This window comes from Salmo salar, chromosome 22 (assembly GCF_965601325.2).
Source record: "Salmo salar chromosome 22, fSalSal1, whole genome shotgun sequence".
Lineage (NCBI taxonomy): Eukaryota > Metazoa > Chordata > Actinopteri > Salmoniformes > Salmonidae > Salmo > Salmo salar.
Genome location: NC_138312.1, coordinates 43296720 through 43318877, shown reverse-complemented (window position 1 = coordinate 43318877; position 22158 = coordinate 43296720). Strand labels below are relative to the sequence as shown.

Below are 22158 nucleotides of genomic sequence, written 5' to 3'. Positions count from 1 at the left end.
TTGAGGTAAGCTCGGTCTCCAACCTTTAGCCATCTTGTAATTGAGGTAAGCTCAGTCTCCAACCTTTAGCCATCTCGTAACTGAGGTAAGCACAGTCTCCAACCTTTAGCCATCTCGTAACTGAGGTAAGCTCAGTCTGGTGATAGAAAACCAAGGTGGGGGTTTTATTCGGAAGAGCAGAAAAGGGCCTGTCCCATGACGCCAGACCATAACTGTGCTCATGGGCGGTCCTCTGATTTAGTTAGACTCCAAAGGGAATTGGAGTTTCCTTCATTAAACAGTCCAAAATCACATTACACAATTTCACAAACAGTTCCATCCTTATTCATTAATTTTATACAACCATTTAGATGTAAGTCTCATAGCTGAGGCTATTGTATAAACATGATTATGGTAATGTGGCCGTATTGTCTCTCATGAGTTTCACAAAATTGTACCAAACGGACAAGTTCATAGATGGATTCTTCACCGATCTTTTATACCTTCTCCAGAACCTGAATATTGTTTGGTCGTCAAGTTCTGTGAGGTAGAAGAAATTTCTTTGTGTGGTCTATGAAAACTCACTCTGTCTCTATACTGTGGCCATGAGGAGAGAATCTCCTCATAGGAATTTACGACCTCTTCTTACAGAGCCTGGTGTCAGGAGTATAGAGGTCGGGGGATGGTGCATAGAAAAGGGCTGGTGCAGAGGGAGGGGGGTCAACTGTGCTCGCTGTACCCAAAGAGGGCAACGTCATGACAGCGGCTTTATTAACTCAATGATTATTTATTTTTTACATTGTTTGCAAATGGATATGTGACACGTATTAATGCCAAAATAACATGCATAACAGGCCAAATATATATAATACTGTATATTAAAACATGTTTTTTGTTTTTGCTAAACAGGTGGGGCTCCACATGCCCGGAATGACGGGTCGCCACTGGACATGCACTATATATACAAAAGGATGTGGACACCCCTTCAAATTAGTGGATTTGGCTTTTTCAGCCACACCAGTTGCTGACAGGTGTATAAAATCGAGCACATAGCCATGCAATCCCCATAGACAAACATAGGCAGTAGAATGGCCTTACTGAAGAGCTCAGTGACTTTCAAAGTGGCACCATCATAGGATGCCTCCTTTCCAACAAGTCAGCCCCAGTCAACTGCAAGTGCTGTTATTGTGAAGTGGAAACGTCTAGGAGCAACAACGGCTCAGCCGCGAAGTGGTAGTCCACACAAGGTCACAGAACGGGACCGCCGAGTGCTGAAGCATGTAGTGCGGGAAAATCGTCTGTCCTCGGTTGCAACACTCACTACCGGGTTCCAAACTGCCTCTGGAAGCAACATCAGCACAAGAACTGTTCGTTGGGAGCTTCATGAAATAGGTTTCCATGGCCGAGCAGCCGCAAACAAACCTAAGATCACCATGTGCAATACCAAGTGTCGGCTGGAGTGGTTAGCCATTAGACTCTGGAGCAGTGGAAATGCGTCCACTGGATTGGTGAATCACGCTTCACGATCTGGCAGTCCGACTGATGAACCTGGGTTTGGCGGATGCCAGGAGGAATCTACCAGCCCCAATGCACAGTGCCAACTGCAAAGTTTGGTGGATGAGGAAGAATGGTCTGGGGCTGTTTTTCATGATTCGGCTGGGCCGCTTAGTTCCAGTGAAGGGAAATCTTAACACAACAGCAAACAATCGCATTCTAGACGATTCTGTGCTTCCAATTTTGTGGCAACAGTTTGGGGAAGGCCCTTTCCTGTTTCAGCATGACAATGCCCTTGTGCACACTGCGAGGTCAATACAGAAATGGTTTGTTGAAATCGGTGTGGAAGAACTTGACTGGCCTGCAAAGAGCCCTGACCTCAACCCCATTGAACACATTTGGGATGAATTGGAATGCCGACTGCGAGCCAGGCCTAATCACCCAACATCAGTGCCCAATCTCACAAACGCTCTTGTAGCTGAATGGAAGCAAGTCCCCGCAGCAATGTTCCAACATCTAGTGGAAGGCCTTCTTAGAAGACTGGAGGCTGTTATAGCAGCAAAGGGGAGAACAACTCCATTTGATTTTGGAATGAGATGTTCAACATACTTTTGGTCATGTAGTGTATCATACATGCACATAACTACATAAAATACTGACGAAACCCCAAAACAGTAACCAATGGTGGCTACGTAAAATAAATAATCCCATCAAAATCTGTCTGTGTAGGACCAGGCACCACATGCTGAAATTACATTTTTGCGTCTACCTATCAATTTTGATTGGTGTTGGTATTTTCAATAAGTACACATAAAAAGGTCAAAAATGTACATGTATATTTTCTTTAGTTGATCGTACTACCGTCATTAAACATTTTATGAATTTTAACCACTTGGATATACATAAATAATTTCAAGGCTCACTACATTGAAGTTCACATAATTTCAAAGTCCATTTCATAGAGAATGTTACAGACTGGACTACATATAGTAACTTAGTTTGAAGTGATGGTGATTGGGTCTAAAAAGGCTTTTTGCGTTTGGTAGTCTTAATTCAGTGTACTTGTCTTTAACTGCCATTTCCTGAAAGTCAGACTCTTCCCACGTGCCAACTTCATTTTTCTCAGCTTCAGAAGCATCTGCATTCACCTTCTTTTGTCTGGTTATCCTTAGATATATTCTACAGACTTGCCCAGAGGGAATTATTGGTATGCTATACATTTTCTATTTTAGACATTTTATTTGGAAAAATGCACCAAAAATGCATTTCTTTAGTATTTTACAGCTAGAAAGATGGAAAAAAAGTATTTATCCACAGTCTGTTCTGGACAAGTCCCTCATCCTTAACACATTTTTATTGAATTTTTTTATTTAAGCTGACTTCATCCAGTGTCCAGAAAAAATGCTTTTGCATGGAATACAAATGTGTATATTTTATGACATTGCCTCATTTGCATATTTTAATACATGTTTTCAGAAAAATTGTAATACAAAAAAGTATTTTATTTGTGTCTACATTCAACTGGTAAATGTTGATTCTGATATGATTAAGATTTTTTTTTGAAATCCTTAATAGGGTGTGGTGCATGTCCTCAAACTAGAGATATCCTTTTCTTTGTATGGGCTGTGTCTCAATCCAACACATCCGCTTATGTCGGCCTTCCACATCTGCTGTGCTACAATACTGTTCGTCAGAGCAGGAGACATCCCAAAAATTGGTCTTCTCATGAAAATGGTTTGCCCACATACTAACCACTCTATGGAAAGATGATGAACACGTGTTCTCCGTTTTGCTCTACGATCCCTACAAGTGTCACAGGACTCGTCTGAAGTTGGTACTGCCAATGCGCTAACTTTTGTCTGTAGCGTTCAAACGGTTTGTTCTACAATCTAACCACTCTATGGAAAGATGAGACTCTGACGAACACAATGGTGTTCTCCGAAAGAATGCATTCTTTATCCTTTTAGGGGCAATCTGGGAGAAAACCAAGACTATTATACTCCTACTATTTGATAGTAGCTGGGGAAAGGCCAGAGAAGTGACCACTAATGGATGACAGTGAAACTATGCTTGAATAAAACACACTACAGGTGAGTGCCCAGACGTCAAACGTTTTTGGGCGTAGAGGCTAAGGCCAGTGCATTGACGGGGCAATAGTATTAGTAATATATCACAATAACCTCATGTTTGCTCTCACCAGCGATACAAGCAACACGCCATGACAACTATGCGCAGATGTTTCATAAATAACAAAGCTAAAACATGACTGAGAGTCTTTTAGGTGCCTTTTGGCAAACTCCAAGTGGGCTGTCATGTGCCTTTTCCTGAGGAGTGGCTTCCGTCTGGCCACTCTACCATAAAGGCCTGATTGGTGAAGTGCTGCAGAAAAGGTTGTCCTTCTGGAACAATCCTGTCTCGGAGCTCTACAGACAATTCCTTCAAACTCGTGGCTTGGTTTTTGCTCTGACATGCACTGTCAACTGTGGGACCTTATATAGACAGGTGTGTGCCTTTCCAAATCATGTTCAATCAATTTAATTTACTACAGGTGGAAACAGGCTGCACCTGAGCTCAATTTCGAGTCTCATAGCAAAGGGTCTGAATACTTATGTAAATTTTTTTATTGTTTATTTTATTTTACCTTTATTTAACTAGGCAAGTCAGTTGGACAGACGTTCCGCTAGCGGAACGCCTCACCAATATCCAATGGTAGAGCGTGGCGCGAAATACAAATACCTCAAAAATGCTATAACTTCAATTTCTCAAACATATGACTATTTTACACCATTTTAAAGACAAGACTCTCGTTAATCTAACCACATTGTCCGATTTCAAAAAGGCTTCACAGCGAAAGCAAAACATTAGATTATGTCAGGAGAGTACCCTGCCAAAAATAATCACACAGTCATTTTCAAAGCAAGCATATATGTCACAAAAACCAAAACCACAGCTAAATGCAGCACTAACCTTTGATGATCTTCATCAGATGACACTCCTAGGACATTATGTTATACAATACATGCATGTTTTGTTCAATCAAGTTCATATTTATATCAAACCCCCCCCCCCCCCAAGGTGCGGACTCCGGCTGCAAAACCTGACACTGAAGGGGAGGGTCCGGGTGGGCCTTCTGCTCTGGCGGCACTGACCCAGGATTCACCAGGCTGAGGAGACATGTTAGAGGCCTGGCCCTAGGCGTAGGCACAGGACTCACCAGGCTGGCGGGCGGCTCTGACTGCTCTGGACAGGCGGGCGGCTCTGGCGGCTCCGGACAGGCGGGCGGCTCTGGCGGATCCGGACAGGCGGGCGGCTCTGGGGGCTCCGTACAGGTGGGCGGCTCTGGCGACTCCGGACAGGCGGGCGGTTCTGGCGGCCCTTGACTGGCGGGCAGCTCTAGCGGCTCCTGACTGGCGGGCAGCTCTGGCGGCTCCGGACTGACGGGCAGCTCTGGCGGCTCCGGACTGGCGGGCAGCTCTGGCGGCTCCGGACTGGCGGGCAGCTCTGGTGGCTCCGGACTGGTGGGCAGCTCTGGCGGCTCCGGACTGGCTAGACCCACTGGAGGCCTAGTCCTGGGAGGTGGCACAGGACGGACCAGGATGAGGAGGCCCACTGGAGGCCTGGACCTAGGAGGAGGCACAGGACGGACCAGGATGGGGAGACCCACTGGAGGCCTGGTCCTAGGAGGAGGCACAGGACGGACCAGGATGGGGAGACCCACTGGAGGCCTGGACCAAGGAGGAGGCACAGGATAAACCGGGCTGTGGGGGAGCACTGGAGTTCTGGTATGTACGCTCGACATGCTTACTCCAGGCTGAATGCCCACTTTGGCCCGGCACGGGCGGAGAGCAGGCATTGGGCGAACTGGACCCTCCCAGCGCTCTGGAGACACAGTACGCAACGCCGGCGCAGGATAACCTGGACCGAGGAGGCGCACTGGAGACCAGACGCGCTGAGCTGGCACCATCCGCCCTGGCTCGATGCCTGCTCTCGCATGGCACTTGCGGGGGGCTGGCATGTAGCGCTCCGGGCTATCAACACGTACTGGGGACACCGTGCGCTTTACCGCATAACACGGTGCCTGACCAGTACTGCGCTGTCTCCTGTAAGCACGGGGAGTTGGCCCAGAATTAAATCCTGGCTCTGCCACACTCCCCGTGTGTCCCCGGCTGCCTCTCGTGTCCGTCACGCTCCCTTGCCTCGTACCAGCGCCTCTCAGCCATCGCCGCCTCGATCTCCCACTGCGGGCGGCGATACTCCCCAGCCTGAGCCCATGGTCCACCTTCATGCAGTAATTCCTCCCATCTCCAGGAATCCTGAACGTTCCTCTCCATTCTTTCCAACGTCCGTGAGTCCCGATAGTTCTTCTCCTGGTTCTTCTCCTTCCTCGGCTGCTTGGTCCGTTTTTTGGTGGGGGATTCTGTAACGCCTGTCGTTAGAATTAGACCAAGGTGCAGCGGAGGATGTGTATTCATTATTAAAGAGTTTAATGAACATAAACACTCTATACAAAACACGAAAAGAAACGACAGCAAACAGTCCTGTCTGGTCCCAAAATGAACACCACAGAAAACAATCCCCCACAAAACCCAAAGGAAAAACATGCTCCTTATGTGTGACTCCCAATCAACAACAACGAACTTCAGCTGTGCCTGATTGGGAGCCACACACGGCCCAAAACAAAGAAATACAAAAAACCTAGAAAAAGAACATAGAACACCCACCCAATGTAACACCCTGGCCTAACCAAAATAAAGAACAAAAAACCCCTCTCTATGGCCAGGGCGTTACACATGTGATGTTCAGAACTAGCATACCCACCGCAAACTTCCGGTGAATTTACTAAATTACTCATGATAAACGTTCACAAAAAACATAACAATTATTTTAAGAATTATAGATACAGAACTCCTTTATGCAATCGCGGTGTCAGATTTTAAAAAAGCTTTTCGGCGAAAGCACATTTTGCAATATTCTGAGTAGATAGCTCGGCCATCACAGGCTAGCTAATTTGACACCCACCAAGTTTGGTGCTCACTAAACTCAGATTTACTATAAGAAAAATTGGATTACCTTTGCTGTTCTTTGTCAGAATGCACTCCCAGTACTTCTACTTCAACAACAAATGTTGTTTTGGTTCCAAATAATCCATAGTTATATTCAAATAGCTCCGTTTTGTTTGTGCATTGAGGTCACTATCCGAAGGGTGACGCGCGAGCGCATTTCGTGACAAAAAATGTCAAAGTATTCCATTTCCGTACTTCGAAGCATGTCAAACGCTGTTTAAAATCAATTTTTATGCAATTTTTCTCATAAAACAGCGATAATATTCCAACCGGGCGATGTTGTATTCATTCAAAGGCTGAAAGAAAAAAAATGGAGTGGTCTCGTGGATGCGCATCTCCAGTGTCACTGTTCCCAGGCTGACCACTAGCAAATTATCCTGCTGTTCTTCGCCCAGAGACAGCAGACACCCCATTACACTTTCTGGCGCCTTCTGAGAGCCAATGGAAGCCTTAGAAAATGTCACGTTACAGCACAGATGCTGTATTTTTGATGGAGATGCTACAGAAGGACAACAAATTGTCAGACAGGGCACTTCCTGTATGGAACCTTCTCAGGTTTTGGCCTGCCATATGAGTTCTGTTATACTCACAGACACCATTCAAACAGTTTTAGAAACTTTAGAGTGTTTTCTATCCAAATCCACTAATTATATGCATATTCTAGGTTCTGGGCAGGAGTAGTAACCAGATTAAATCGGGTATGTTTTTTATCCGGCCGTGAAAATACTGCCCCCTATTTCAAACAGGTTAAGAACAAATTCTTATTTTCAATGGCGGCCTAGGAACAGTGGGTTAACTGCCTTGTTCAGGGGCAGAACGGCAGATTTGTACCTTGTCAGCTCGGGGATTCGATCTTGCAACCTTTCGGTTACTAGTCCAATGCTCTAACCACTAGGCTACGCTGCAAAAAAAAAATGTTTTTGCTTTGTAATGATTAATTATCGATTTTTAGAATAAGGCTGTAACGTCAAGTGGTCTGAATACTTTCCGAATGCACTGTACATTTCATCCACCCACTGGTCTCACTCAGCAATAACCACAATAATAATCAAGATGATCAGAAATCATCATCACCCCTCTGAAAATAGGCCACAAGAGCCTTAACCACTCTCTCACCACTAGCTAGGCTTTACCCACTCTCTCACCACTAGCTTGGCCTTAACCAGTCTCTCACAACTAGCTAGGCTTTACCCACTCTCTCACCACTATCTAGGCCTTAACCACCTTCTCACCACTAGCTAGACCTTAACCACTCTCTCACCACTAGCTAGGCCTTAACCACCGTTTCACCACTAGCTAGGCCTTAACCACTCTCTCACCACTAGCTCGGTCTTAACCACTCTCTCACCACTATCTAGGCCTTAACCACTCTCTCACCACTAGCTAGGCTTTACCCACTCTCTCACCACTAGCTAGGCCTTAACCACTCTCTTATCACTAGCTAGGCCTTAACCACTGTCTTACCACTAGCTAGGCCTTAACCACTGTCTCATCACTAGCTAGGTCTTAACCACTCTCTCACCACTAGCTAGGCCTTAACCACTCTCTCACCACTAGCTAGGTCTTAACCACTCTCTCACCACTAGCTAGGCCTTAACCACTCTCTCACCACTAGCTAGGCCTTAACCACTCTCTCACCACTAGTTAGGTCTTAACCACTCTATCTCACCACTAGCTAGGCTTTACCCACTCTCTCACCACTAGCTAGCCTTAACCACTCTCTTATCACTAGCTAGGCCTTAACCACTGTCTTACCACTAGCTAGGCCTTAACCACTCTCTCACCACTAGCTAGGCTTTACCCACTCTCTCACCACTAGCTAGGCCTTAACCACTCTCTTATTACGTTTTTTATCCGGCCGTGAAAATACTGCCCCCTATCCCAAACAGGTTAAGAACAAATTCTTATTTTCAATGGCGGCCTAGGAACAGTGGGTTAACTGCCTTGTTCAGGGGCAGAATGGCAGATTTGTACCTTGTCAGCTCGGGGATTCGATCTTGCAACCTTTCGGTTACTAGTCCAATGCTCTAACCACTAGGCTACGCTGCAAAAAAAAATGTTTTTGCTTTGTAATGATTAATTATCGATTTTAGAATAAGGCTGTAACGTCAAGGGGTCTGAATACTTTCCGAATGCACTGTACATTCCATCCACCCACTGGTCTCACTCAGCAATAACCACAATAATAATCAAGATGATCAGAAATCATCATCACCCCTCTGAAAATAGGCCACAAGAGCCTTAACCACTCTCTCACCACTAGCTAGGCTTTACCCACTCTCTCACCCTAGCTAGGCCTTAACCACTCTCTCACCACTAGCTAGGTCTTAACCACTGTCTCACCACTAGCTAGGTCTTAACCACACTCTCACCACTAGCTAGGCCTTAACCACTGTCTCACCACTAGATAAACCTTAACCACTCTCTCACCACCAGCTAGGCCTTAACCACTCTCTCACCACTAGCTAGGCCTTAACCACTCTCTCACCACAATCTAGGCCTTAACCACCGTCTCACCACTAGCTAGGCCTTAACCACCGTCTCACCTCTAGCTAGGCCTTAACCACTCTCTCACCACTAGCTAGGTCTTAACCACTCTCTCACCACTAGCTAGGCTTTACCCACTCTCTCACCACTAGCTAGGCCTTAACCACTCTCTTATCACTAGCTAGGCCTTAACCACTGTCTCACCACTAGATAAGCCTTAACCACTCTCTCACCACTAGCTAGGCCTTAACCACTCTCTCACCACTAGATAAACCTTAACCACTCTCTCACCACTAGCTAGGCTTTAACCACTCTCTTGCCACTAGCTAGGCCTTAACCACTCTGTCACCATTAGCTAGGCCTTAACCACTCTCTCACCACTAGATAGGCCTTAACCACTCTGTCACCATTAGCTAGGCCTTGACCCCTCTCTTACCACTAGATAGGCCTTAACCACTCTCTCACCAATAGCTAAGCCTTAACCACTGTCTCACCACTAGTTAGGCCTTAACCCCTCTCTTACCACTAGATAGGCCTTAACCACTCTCTTAACACTAGATAGGCCTTAACCACTCTCTTACCACTAGATAGGCCTTAACGACTGTCTCACCATAGTTAGGCCTTAACCACTCTCTTCAGAAAATAGGAAAGCACAACACAGTTGATGTCCCAATTGTCCAGCAACAGAAACCACAGTTCACGTCATCCTTCACTGTCATGGATACATCAAATGCAGACTCAGAAGAAACACATTCATGGGAATAAGCTTCAACCCTCCCCAGCTTACTCAAATGCAGAACAAAATGAAATACACTGTGATAATTTATTTCCTCCGTTCATCATGTATGAACTAGCGCTGCGCTTGATTCCCAAACATATATCAGAGGTCATGGAGGGTTCAGTCAGCAAATAAGGAGAATCCTCAACTCCAGTGGTAGAAGTCATGTCTGTCAAGGCAGCTAAAAAGTCATTGAAAGTTATACAGCAAAGCCAATGTTTGCTACGACCAATGACAGGACACACCTCCAACCCTTTTAGCCAATGACACAATATTACTTTAGGGACGAGAATGACATAGTACGTGTCTTACCCTGCCTTACCCTTCAGTCTTGGTAAATGTACACACACACACACACACACACACACACACACACACACACACACACACACACACACACACACACACACACACACACACACACACACACACACACACACACACACACACACACACACACACACTGTCAAACGGTGGGTGTAGCTGGTGCATGGAAGTCAGGCGCAGGAGAGCAGAGATGAGTGGACAAAGCACTTTACTGAGGCAATTATTTGAACAGAACGCAACCGCGTCACAAAAACAAATGCCCAAAGAACAAGTGAGGCAACACAAAGTACAACAACCAAGTACAAAGTACCGGCTGCCACAAAGCACGGGTATAAAACAAAACCCGGCGCAAACCAGCCGGAAACGTGCCAACCTGACAATAAACAATAACCCACACAGACATGGGGGGAACAGAGGGTTATATACACGACAAGTAATGAGGGAATGTAAACCAGGAGTGTGGGAAAACAAGATAAAACAAATGGAAAATGAAAGGTGGATCGGCGATGGTTAGAAGACCGGTGACGTTGACCGCCGAACACCGCGCGAACAAGGAGAGGAACCGACTTCGGCGGAAGTCGTGACACACACACACCACACACACACACACACACACACACACACACACACACACACACACACACACACACACACACACACACACACACACACACATTCACCATTCCTCCAGCCATGCCCACTCGCCCCTCTCATATATCTTTGCCCATGTCCCCCATGTCACCCCTCCGCAGCAGAATGACAATGATTGTCTATATTTATTATTCCGCTGACCAACTGTTCCTCCAACCAATACTCTCACAGAGAGGCACAGTCCTGTCATATCAGAAAGGGAGCGAGAGAGAGTGAGTGAGAGAGAGAGCGAGAGAGAGAGCGAGCGAGCGAGAGAGAGAGAGAGAGAGAGAGAGAGAGGGGAACGGGAGAGAGAGGGGAACAGGAGAGAGACAGTCAGACACTGTCAGTCATAGATTGTATGACCAAGAAAGAGGACAGGGAGATATAGACAGGAGAGAGGAGTGCAGACCCAGCAGGTTATGAAGAGGACTAGTTGGATTACATCGTCAGAGCAGACCTAGATTAGCTGAGCTAGCTGACCTGGTGGAATACAGCACCGAAGGCAACCATCTTCACTTGGGCCAACTTGGGCCAATATCTGGAGGACCAGATCAGTTTGGGAGTACAGTAGCTGGCTGGCTGAGGAGGCCATTTTAGCGACCGACTTCACTTCATCCAAACTTTCCAGGTAGAGTCAAGATGGGGGACAGTGGTGGTGAACCGAACCTGCAGTCCTACATTATGGACGAGGAAACTCTGAAGAGAAAGCAGAAGGAGAAGCTAAAGAAGCTCCTGGCCACTGGAGGAAACCCTCGGCCCGCGCGCTCCCTCTTCTTCCTCACGCTGAAGAACCCTTTCCGCAAGGCTGCCATTAACATCGTGGAATGGAAGTATCCTTTAGTGGTCAGGGGCCAGGGGTCAGGGGTCAGGGGACAGGAGTGTGTGGGAAAATGGGACGGGTTGTCACTTGATAGCCATGCTCAGAGTCATGTAGAAATGATGTAGCCTGGTCCCAGATCTGTTTGTGCCGTCTTGTCAACACAGCACAAACAGACTAGATATGAAAGGTTTTAACCATGAAGCAGGGTCATGCTCTCAGGCATTCATGGTTTGAAAGCACTGCACTTCTATTGTTTCTTACATGGCCAGATAGTGAAGCCTGTCTGTGGACTTGCAGGATAGCAAATGACTGTTGATGACACTGATAATGCACCTTTAGTTTGGTCTTGTATTGATGGCCAATTCAACACAGTAGTGTTTTCCACATGGTGGTCTGGATAATGACTGGGCTGTTAGAGAGAAAAGGATTTGTGTATTTGGTGGATCACAGAGAACTCTGATGTCTTTAAATGGATCCTAGCAGCAGAGAGTTTGGGAACAACTGCCTCAGGGATCTGAGGAATGGCTGAGTGAGTGATGAGTCATCTCTTTATAAAGTTGAGTCTCTATATATAGCAGTAGTAGAATGATTATTACTCTGATACACTCAGACATTACAGTCCAACATACACATAAAAATCACTGAACACAGCACAGGAGGTTGGTGGCACCTTAATTGGGCAGGACGGGCCCATGGTAATGGCTGGAGCAGAATTAGTGGAATTGTACCAAATACATCAAACATGGTTTCCATGTGTGTGATGCCATTCCATTCGCTCAGTTCCAGCCATTATTATGAGCCGTCCTCCCCTCAGCAGCCTCCACTAGAACACAGCCTTTATATTTTATGGAGGTTGAGTTGAGTATGCAGCCATGCTGATCACTGGTTATATCTGTAGAGTGGCTTCAAGCTCACTTGAGCACCAGAGCGACAGGTTGATAGCCCTGCTGTACCAAGAGTTATGGGCTCAAACTATGGGTTTTATAACAACATGATGTAGCATCAAGATAGAGTGGAGTCAACCCACAGTGGGTAGTGTCTGGGAGACAACACAATTCTTTTTGAATTTTCTTGTAAATGCATAATATCTTGAGGGCAATTCCACCACTGCTCTGAATCCCAATTCAACCCTGTTCATAATGAATCCCATGTACAAGGCTGCAGTTCTGTTTTGGTTATGAGTAATTCCACTGGCTGCAGTAATGGTCCACTGAGATGTGTTATAATCCAGTGAAGCCGTTGATGGACGTTTTTGGACATGTAAAATATGAGCTTGTTAAAGCGGCGGCGTAATGATATTCCTGGGGTTGTACGGACACCTGTCCTCCCTCGTCACAGCCTAAAAACAGACACGGTCAGCTGTGAGAACACTGCCTCAGATGCAGACTGGTGGCGGGACTGGGTACTGCAGTCTGAGAGGGCACAGCAGGATTTTTATTTATTTGATTTATTTAACCTTTATTTAACTAGGCAAGTCAGTTAAGAAGAAATTCTTATTTACAATGACGGCCTACCAAAAGGCAAAAGGCCTCCTGCGGGGACAGGGGCCTGGGATAAAAAAAAATCAATAAATACAATATAAATATAGGACAAAACACATATCACAACTAGAGAGACAACACAACACTACATAAAGAGAGACTTAAGACAACAGCGTAGCAAAGCAGCAACACATGACAACACAGCATGGTAGCAACACAACATAACAACAACATGGTAGCAACACAAAGTTGTAGCAGCACAAAACATGGTACAAACATTATTGGGCACAGATAACAGCACAAAGGGCAAGAAGGTAGAGACAACAATACATCACACAAAGCAGCCACAACTGTCAGTATGAGTGTCCATGATTGAGTCTTTGAATGAAGAGATTGAGATAAAACTGTCCAGTTTGACTGTTTGTTGCAGCTCGTTCCAATCGCTAGTTGCGGCGCACTGAAAAGAGGAGCGACCCAGGGATGTGTGTGCTTTTGGGACCTTTAACAGAATGTGACTGGCAGAACGGGTGTTGTATGTGGAGGATGAGGGCTGCAGTAGATATCTCAGACAGGGGGGAGTGAGGCCTAAGAGGGTTTTATAAATAAGCATCAACTAGTAGGTCTTGCGACGGGTATACAGAGATGACCAGTTTACAGAGGAGTATAGAGTGCTGTGATGTGTCCTATAAGGAGCATTGGTGGCAAATCTGATGGCCGAATGGTAAAGAACATCTAGCCGCTCGAGAGCACCCTTACCTGCCGATCTATAAATTACGTCTCCATAATCTAGCATGGGTAGGATGGTCATCTGAGTCAGGGTTAGTTTGGCAGCTGGGGTGAAAGAGGAGCGATTACGATAGAGGAAACCAAGTCTAGATTTAACTTTAGCCTGCAGCTTTGATATGTGCTGAGAGAAGGGCAGTGTACCATCTAGTCATACTCCCAAGGACTTGTATGAGGTGACTACCTCAAGCTCTAAACCATCAGAGGTGGTAATAACACCTGTGGGAAGAGGGGCATTCTTCTTACCAAACCACATGACCTTTGTTTTGGAGGTGTTCAGAACATGGTTATGGGTAGAGAAAGCTTGTTGGACACTAAGAAAGCTTTGTTGTAGAGCATTGAACACAAAATCCAGGGAGTGGGCAGCTGAGTATAAGACTGTATCATCTGCATATAAATGGATGATAGAGCTTCCTACTGCCTGAGTTATGTTGTTGATGTAAATTGAGAAGAGTGTGAGGCCTAGGATGGATCCTTGGGGTACTCCCTTGGTGACAGGCAGTGGCTGAGACAGCAGATTTTCTGACTTTATACACTGCACTCTTTGAGAGAGGTAGTTAGCAAACCAGGCCAAAGACCCCTCAGAGACACCAATACTCCTTAGCCGGCCCACAAGAATGGAATGGTGATATAATGTAGTTGTGGTATATCATCCATGATAGTACCCTGATTATGGCTTTGTATTTATTACACATCCAGGAGTGTAATATTACACAAGATTAACTGTTTAAATCTGCTGTACTGAAGGGAGCCAGATTTTTGAACTCACCACCATCTTCACCCGGTACAGCCAGAAGTGGACTGGCCACCCCTCAGAGCCTGGTTCCTCTCAAGGGTTCTTCCTAGTTTCCTGCCTTTCTAGGGAGTTTTTCCTAGCCACCGTGCTTCTACATTTGCATTGCTTGCTGTTTGGGGTTTTAGGCTGGGTTTCTGTATAGCACTTTGTGACATCTGCTGATGTAAAAATGGCTTTATAAATACATTTGATTGATTGATTGATCTTTACCACAGGTGGCAATGTAAATATGTCAAATTTTCTTGTAACTGACCCATTGTGTTGGCCTCAAACGTCTTCCAGTGTTTTAGATATGGGGACATCCCTATTGAGGGGTCAGGTGGCACTGACATGCACGTACTGCAGACTCACTTTATTGATGACTCACATTTTTATGATTCAGATTGTCAAGATTGCCATGGTTACGCTGTTAATAGTTATCCAGTAACCTAGTGTTTCCCAACTCCTCCAATACCCCCGAACAGCACACGTTGCTGTTGTAGCCCTGGACAAACAACTGACACAAAACTAGCTAGAGCACCAGTTCACTGTTAAACCATACTGTACACCTTAAGGCTATTTAGATCAGTCATCTGATAGTTGGGTGAGGTTGTAAGATCTCATCGAGATGCATGTCTGCTACCTGAAGGCCTCGAACAGTGGAAGAGCTATCCATATCCATCCATACTGCTTGGTTAGGTAATATCAGTGTGTTCCTGTGTGTTTGAAAATAAATGAGCATACCCCACACACTGTTTAGATACTCTGTGAGCATCTCACTATCTTTTGAAATGATATTAATAGTATACATCTTGCATCCAGGGATGTAAAGTACTTAAGTAAAAATACTTTAAAGTGCTACTTAAGTCGTTTTTGGGGGTATCTGTACTTTACTTCACTATTTATTTTTTTGACAACTTCTACTTTTACTCCACTACATTCCTAAAGAAAATAATGTACTTTCTACTCCATACATCTTCCCTGACACCCAAAAGTACTCATTAACATGTTGAATGCTTAGCAGGACAGGAAAATGGTCTAATTCACACACTTAAAAAGAAAATCCCTGGTCATCCCTACTGCTTCTGATCTGGCGGACTCACTAAACATAAATGCTTGGTTTGTAAATGATGTGTTGGAGTGTGCCCCTGGCTATCCGTACATTTAAAAAACAAGAAAACCCTGACGGCTGATTTGCTTGATATAAGGAATTTTAAATCCTTTTAGCAATTACATTTACTTTTGATACTTAAGTATATTTAAAAGCAAATACTTTTTGACTTTTACTCAAGTAGGATTTTACTGGGTGACTTTCACTTTTACTTGAGTCATTTTCTATTAAGGTATCTTTACTTTTACTCAAGTATGAAAATTAGGTACTTTTTCCGCTAGTACTTGCATCTCTGTAATCCACTGGATGTGTGTACACAGTGTAAGTTGAACCTTTCCTGAGTGTTCGCCTTCAGACCGTTCGAGATCATTATCCTGCTGACCATCTTTGCCAACTGTGTGGCCCTGGCTGTGTTTCTTCCCATGCCTGAGGAGGACAGCAACAACACCAACAGTAACCTGGTGAGTATGGACCCGTATGGACCCAGTACCCATCTCACATCTCATATGATGCAGAGCATCTGATTCTACTAGTTGTGGTTAGATGAATTGAGGTTGGGAACCAGGGTTTTCACAGGAAGCCTCCCTGTCTGACATGAATACACAGGACATGTATGTCTGAATGTGTAGTGAGCACCGCATTCATACCTTGATCATGGAGGTGAATGAGCTGGTTATTTCGTGGCCCTGCTGCAAATTGGTCACCGTTCTGTTGTAGGAGCACAGTTCATAAATCAAGCAGACTGGGATCTGGAGCCTAGTGTGGCCATCTTGGCTACACTTCTCATGACTTATAACGGGCACGAAGGCCTGGATGTTTGGTGTAGTCCAGTTTCAGTGCAATTTGATCTAGCAGCAAGGGCTTGAAATGTTGTGGGCCCGATGCCAGACTGGAACTAACTGCTGTCCAACTATGATGGTTCTGCTCATTTTGAGTTTTGTCTGAAAAAGATAATGAAATCAACCACAAAATGCCCATTTAAGAAATGGGTAGACCGAGATGTCTATTTCTGAGTGACCCAATCAGGAGATAAAGATAGAGGTTGTCAAAACAGACGTGAAGAAGCCCTGCACCCTATCATCTCTGTATGTCATCATCAGTGGACATGTGTGAGTGTAGACTGCTGTACAGTAGGAGTGTATTTGTGTGTCAGAGAAACCTGATGATGCATCAATATACTGTACATGTCCATGTCCTCTGGGATCATAGTGACCTGTTGCTTAGTGTATGAATCCAGCCGTGTTGAAGCAGGGTGAGGACAGGAATGACCAGGGATACTTTTCGGCCCACTACACCCTATTACTGAGAATCATGTAGTGAGGGGGTATGCAGTTTTCTTAATCAGCCACATGAGAAGCGGCTGCCATATGCTTTGGTTGGGGTGGAACCACTGACCTGATACCTGCAGTATCTCAGTCATCCATCACTTAAAGTTACAGAGACACAGATCCAGGCTCAGTTTCATCTGCCTGTAGGTGGAAGGGATGGGGTGTTCTGTAACTGTAATGACCTGTGCTATTTGGGGTCTGGCTTTTTGAGTGATCTAAGATACAGTTCACCTTTCGCCATGGCTGAATGTGCACTTTTCAAATCTTGTGTGTACTGAAAAGAAAAATATGTTTTTTTTATGTAACATCAGTGCAAGATTTACAAGTGCTGTTAAAGTGTTGTTATACTGTGGTGTACTAGTTGGAATACTGTTATAGATAATTATAGTAGTCTCAGTTATTATAGGCTGTGAAATGCTGGGTCAGATTGTACTAGAGCTAAGTTGTCTACCCATCAAAGGCCATCTCCAAGAGGATATTTTTGCATCCCTAATAAAGGCTGGTCATTTCTTTAGCTCACAGACATCCACTAGAGAGTAGGCATCAAAACAGTATTATGAAGGAAATACAGACTGATGCTGTGTTACGTCTTCTCTTTTGATAAGCTACAGCTGTACAGTAGCATGGCAACATTTCACTTTCTTCTTCTTTTTTTAAGGAGTGGGGCTGTCCCACTCCTCTCGTATGTTTATGTTTTGTTTCTTGGATAGGCTAGATAGAGAGGAAAGAGAGTTTCATAGAGTTGCTGAAATAGCAGTGAGCCAGATTCAAACTTTACATGTTTGCAGTTGCAGCTTAGGCTACAGTAGAGTAAAAATGTATAGCTGTGAGCTTGATGCAACCGATTCCAAAATTGACTCTTGGCTTAAAAAACATAATTTGTTCCTTCTGGTCATGATGTCTGTTCTACGGATTTTAACCTGGGCCACATCGTGATGTCAGAGACAGAGGGACTCTGTTCACACCAGAGCAGTGATCAGGTTACAAAAGCTTTTTTACCTGTAAAGCACAGACCCATAGAGAGATTGGCCCTGTCCCTGCTGCATAATGTCCTTGACCCAGCTGACTGAGAGGGACAGGTGCTCCCTCTCCCCCTCTCCCCCTCCTGGTCCTCTCCCCCTGATCCACTCCCCTCAGCTGGGTGTGTAAAGGCTTTATATATAGACCGCCCCTCTTCAGTCCACCTACCACACCACACGGATTCAGTGGGGCACCAGAGGAATGTGTGACGCCACTGTTGAGCCGCATCTCGTAATCAATATGTGTGTGTGTGTGTGTGTGTGTGTGTGTGTGTGTGTGTGTGTGTGTGTGTGTGTGTGTGTGTGTGTGTGCGTGTGTGCGTGCGTGTGTGTGTGTGTGTGTGTGTGCGTGCGTGTGTCTGTGTGTGAAACCCAAAGACACATTCTATAAATTCCCCTATAAGAATGTTCATGACTTGACAGAATCTAACCCCAGTGTAATTTAGGTTCACTGTGCTACATACAGTACAGCACTTTGAAACGTTATTAAAAACATTGTTTTTACGCTGTGAAACTGCTTACACATGCCCTTACCCTGGTGGGCTGAATAGTCAGACCCTATTAAGAAATCATACCTGAAATAGAACACATTACCCATGACCACTTGTTGGTGTATCTGTCATCACAGACGTATGCCTGTTTGGTTTTTTACTTATCGCTTGCCCATGCTCAAGATCACGTTTCAAGTTCAAGTTTAAGTTCATTTGCCAAATTATGATACAGGCACAAAAGTATACACACATTAGATCTCTTGTAAGTCAAGAGCCCCTATATAACAGACCGTACAAATACAAATAAGTAGCCTGATTAATTGATATACTGCTTTGTAGATTTAAAAAAATGAAGCCAGATCATTACCATTATCTCTAAATAATAAGTCCCATTGAGATAAGGAAGGTCTGTCTGTGGGGAGACCTGGGTGCTGTCTGAGTACTATGTGAGGGATGTGAAGGGTTAATCAAATCAGACAGGGCGGTGAGTGAGTTGGTGCCGTTTTAGGGACCTTAGCTCTGAAGTGTTCAGTTGTTAGTCAGCGGGGACATTCCCTGTAAGCCTGGCCTGTAATGGGAGAGGAGAGACAGAAATACACACAACACCAGGGAGCTTTACTGGGGGATTTGTACCAAGCAGGATCAATGACTTAGTCAGATTAATTCTTGTAAATACTAGAAAACGACTCAATATTCCCTGTGGAGTGTAAAAAGAATATACTAGAAATGGTTGTTGTGTCATTGACTCCTAAACCCTGACAAACTAGCCATCAGTTATAACGTGTTTGGAGCATTTGCTACCAAGCAGAATCAATGAATTGTACTCCATTACACATGGAATTATGGGAACTGTAGTTAGTACATTATGATACCCTAACAAGCCGTCATTGATGTTTTACAGGAAAGTCTGGAGTACATCTTCCTCATCGTCTTCTCCATAGAGTGCTTTCTAAAGATAGTAGCCTATGGATTTCTATTTCACGAGAATGCATATCTACGGAACTGTTGGAACATACTGGACTTTGTCTGTGTGTCTGTGGGGTAAGTAGGGACAACGGATATGGAGATGGAAATGTACTGCCATGCTAGAACTTTTCTTTCTGTGAACCCATATGATGTTGTTTATCTCCCTTTCGTGCTCCTCTATCTTTGAACTTCTTCCCTCTCCCTCTCCCTCTGCAACTCCTCTCCTCTCTTCTCCCCCTCTCCCTATCCTCTCCCCCTTCTCTCCCTCTCCAGGCTGTTCGCAGTCATCGGTGACTCCATCACCTATATCAGTGGTGTGGAGGCTCAACCAGGGGAGAAGGGAGGAGGCTTCGATATGAAGGCCCTCAGGGCGTTCAGGGTGCTCCGGCCCCTCAGGCTGGTCTCTGGAGTCCCCAGTAAGGATCACTGTAAAATAGAGACCTTGTAGCAGTCATAAGGGCAGGAAATCAGCAGAAGGCAAGGCAGGTTAATGTATAGATTTATTTACAAGTCTTGTTGATCCATATAATACAACATATTCAAACAAAAAGTCATCGTAGTTTTACAATATAGATACAATGGCAACAGTCAAAATAAATAGCCTCTGAATCAGGCTTAACCTGTCCTGAATGGACACAGGTATATAGGGCAAGACAGCCTCCCCTTGAGAAACCAAAATGAATCTGCCTTTAAGGACCTCAAACACAAGGCCTACTGTATGCACTGGGCCCAACCAAGTGGGCAATTACTAAGAAACTGGTTCATTTAGGGCAATTTCCATATCAGTCATTACATTAGAAAATGAGTCAAAATTATACTTAATTATGATATGTCATCACAGTTCCTAAACTGAACACTTTAATCTCAACTCACAGTAGGCATAGGATACACGCCTTGGCGTGACAGAGAAACCAGACACACACGGAGCGATCCAAACAAAAGACATCGGAGAAATGAAACTAAATAAACCCCCCCAAAAATTCACTATTGTAGCATAGCCTAGTTTGTAAACTCTGCAAACAATATGTCTAAACTCTGACTATTAGAACGGTAAATTAACGCAATAGCCCTAGCCTAATACATTTAATGAATTAACAGAAATGGTTGATATAAGCAAACACTAACGTTCTAAATTAGAACGGTAAATTAACGCAATAGCCCTAGCCTAATACATTTAATGAATTAACAGAAATGGTTGATATAAGCAAACACTAACGTTCTAAATTACTGGGAAATTACGAGGATTAACGGTAAATTATATTTTTTGCGGGGAATTCGGGCGCATTCAAAACAATGATCGCCCTGTTGTCGCGGGAAGCAGAGAGCACGTTGCCCAGTTACAGGAAGCAGAGAGCACATTGCCCAGTTACAGGAAGCAGAGAGCACGTTGCCCAGTTACAGGAAGCAGAGAGCACGTTGCCCAGTTACAGGAAGCAGAGAGCACATTGCCCAGTTACAGGAAGCAGAGAGCACGTTGCCCAGTTACAGGAAGCAGAGAGCACGTTGGTGGTGAGAGGAGCCTAGCGCTCACCACAACCTCATTCTGAAAACCCTTTCATTCAGCAACACTGCTAGTGTCAAACACAACTTGATTTGGATAATTCCAGTGAGTTTGCAGTCTGATTAAGTTAACTAAACATTGGTCGACTACTAGGCCTTTGACATTTAAAATGTGTGGTCACCCTCCAGGCCTGCAGGTGGTGATGAATTCCATCCTGAAGTCCATGTTACCTCTGTTCCACATCTCCCTGCTGGTATTCTTCATGGTCACTATCTATGCCATCGTGGGACTGGAGCTCTTCAAGTGCAAGATGCACAAAACCTGCTACTACACAGGCACAAGTAAGGAACAGAACACACATTTATGCATATACAAGCACACACACACTCACCCTGCCTATATCTTTTCCCCAATTGGCCTTCAGATATCATAGCCACGGTGGAGAATGAGAAGCCATCTCCTTGTGCCCAAGCCGGTAACGGACGGCGCTGTACCATCAACGGGACAGACTGTAGGGCAGGTTGGGCCGGACCCAACAACGGCATCACACACTTTGACAATCTGGGCTTCGCTATGCTCACTGTCTACCAGTGCATCACTACCCAGGGCTGGACCGACGTGCTATACTGGGTACTGTATTACATCACCCCCTATACCCATACACTGTATATTACTACTGTATAACATCATCCCCTATACCCATATACTGTATATTACTACTGTATTACATCACCCCCTATAGCCATATACTGTATATTACTACTGTATTACATCACCCCCTATAGCCATATACTGTACATTACTACTGTATTACATCACCCCCTATAGCCATATACTGTATATTACTACTGTATTACATCACCTCCTATACCCATACACTGTATATTTCTACTGTATTGTATATCTCTGATTTACCCCACTTAATGTAGTTCAAATTTCAAAAAGGCACTTGCATATCTGAGCTATCTGGTTGTAAGTGCATGGTAACAAAGACCCGCACACTGCTCTTGCTAGTATGACTCTTTTTTATTGACGTTACCTATCGGCCTCATGGCATTCGTCAAAAGCTCTGAGGAAATCCAAGAGTCCAACACATAAGCTTAAATCAAAACAGTGATTCTA

The 22158-nt window shown here is 44.8% G+C and overlaps 1 protein-coding gene across 1 annotated transcript in view; it reads left to right on the top strand.

Moving 5' to 3' along the window:
• The first annotated feature begins 11001 nt into the window (after positions 1-11001).
• LOC106583479 (dihydropyridine-sensitive L-type skeletal muscle calcium channel subunit alpha-1) overlaps positions 11002-22158 on the top strand; it is a 52819-nt gene continuing 41662 nt past the window's right edge. Inside the window, exons 1-6 of the mRNA XM_014167709.3 lie at positions 11002-11591; positions 16087-16192; positions 19471-19610; positions 19809-19951; positions 21225-21377; positions 21461-21666. Coding sequence (XP_014023184.1) covers positions 11401-11591; positions 16087-16192; positions 19471-19610; positions 19809-19951; positions 21225-21377; positions 21461-21666 — 939 coding nt within the window. The 5' untranslated portion in view covers positions 11002-11400. The remainder of the gene's footprint in view (positions 11592-16086; positions 16193-19470; positions 19611-19808; positions 19952-21224; positions 21378-21460; positions 21667-22158) is intronic.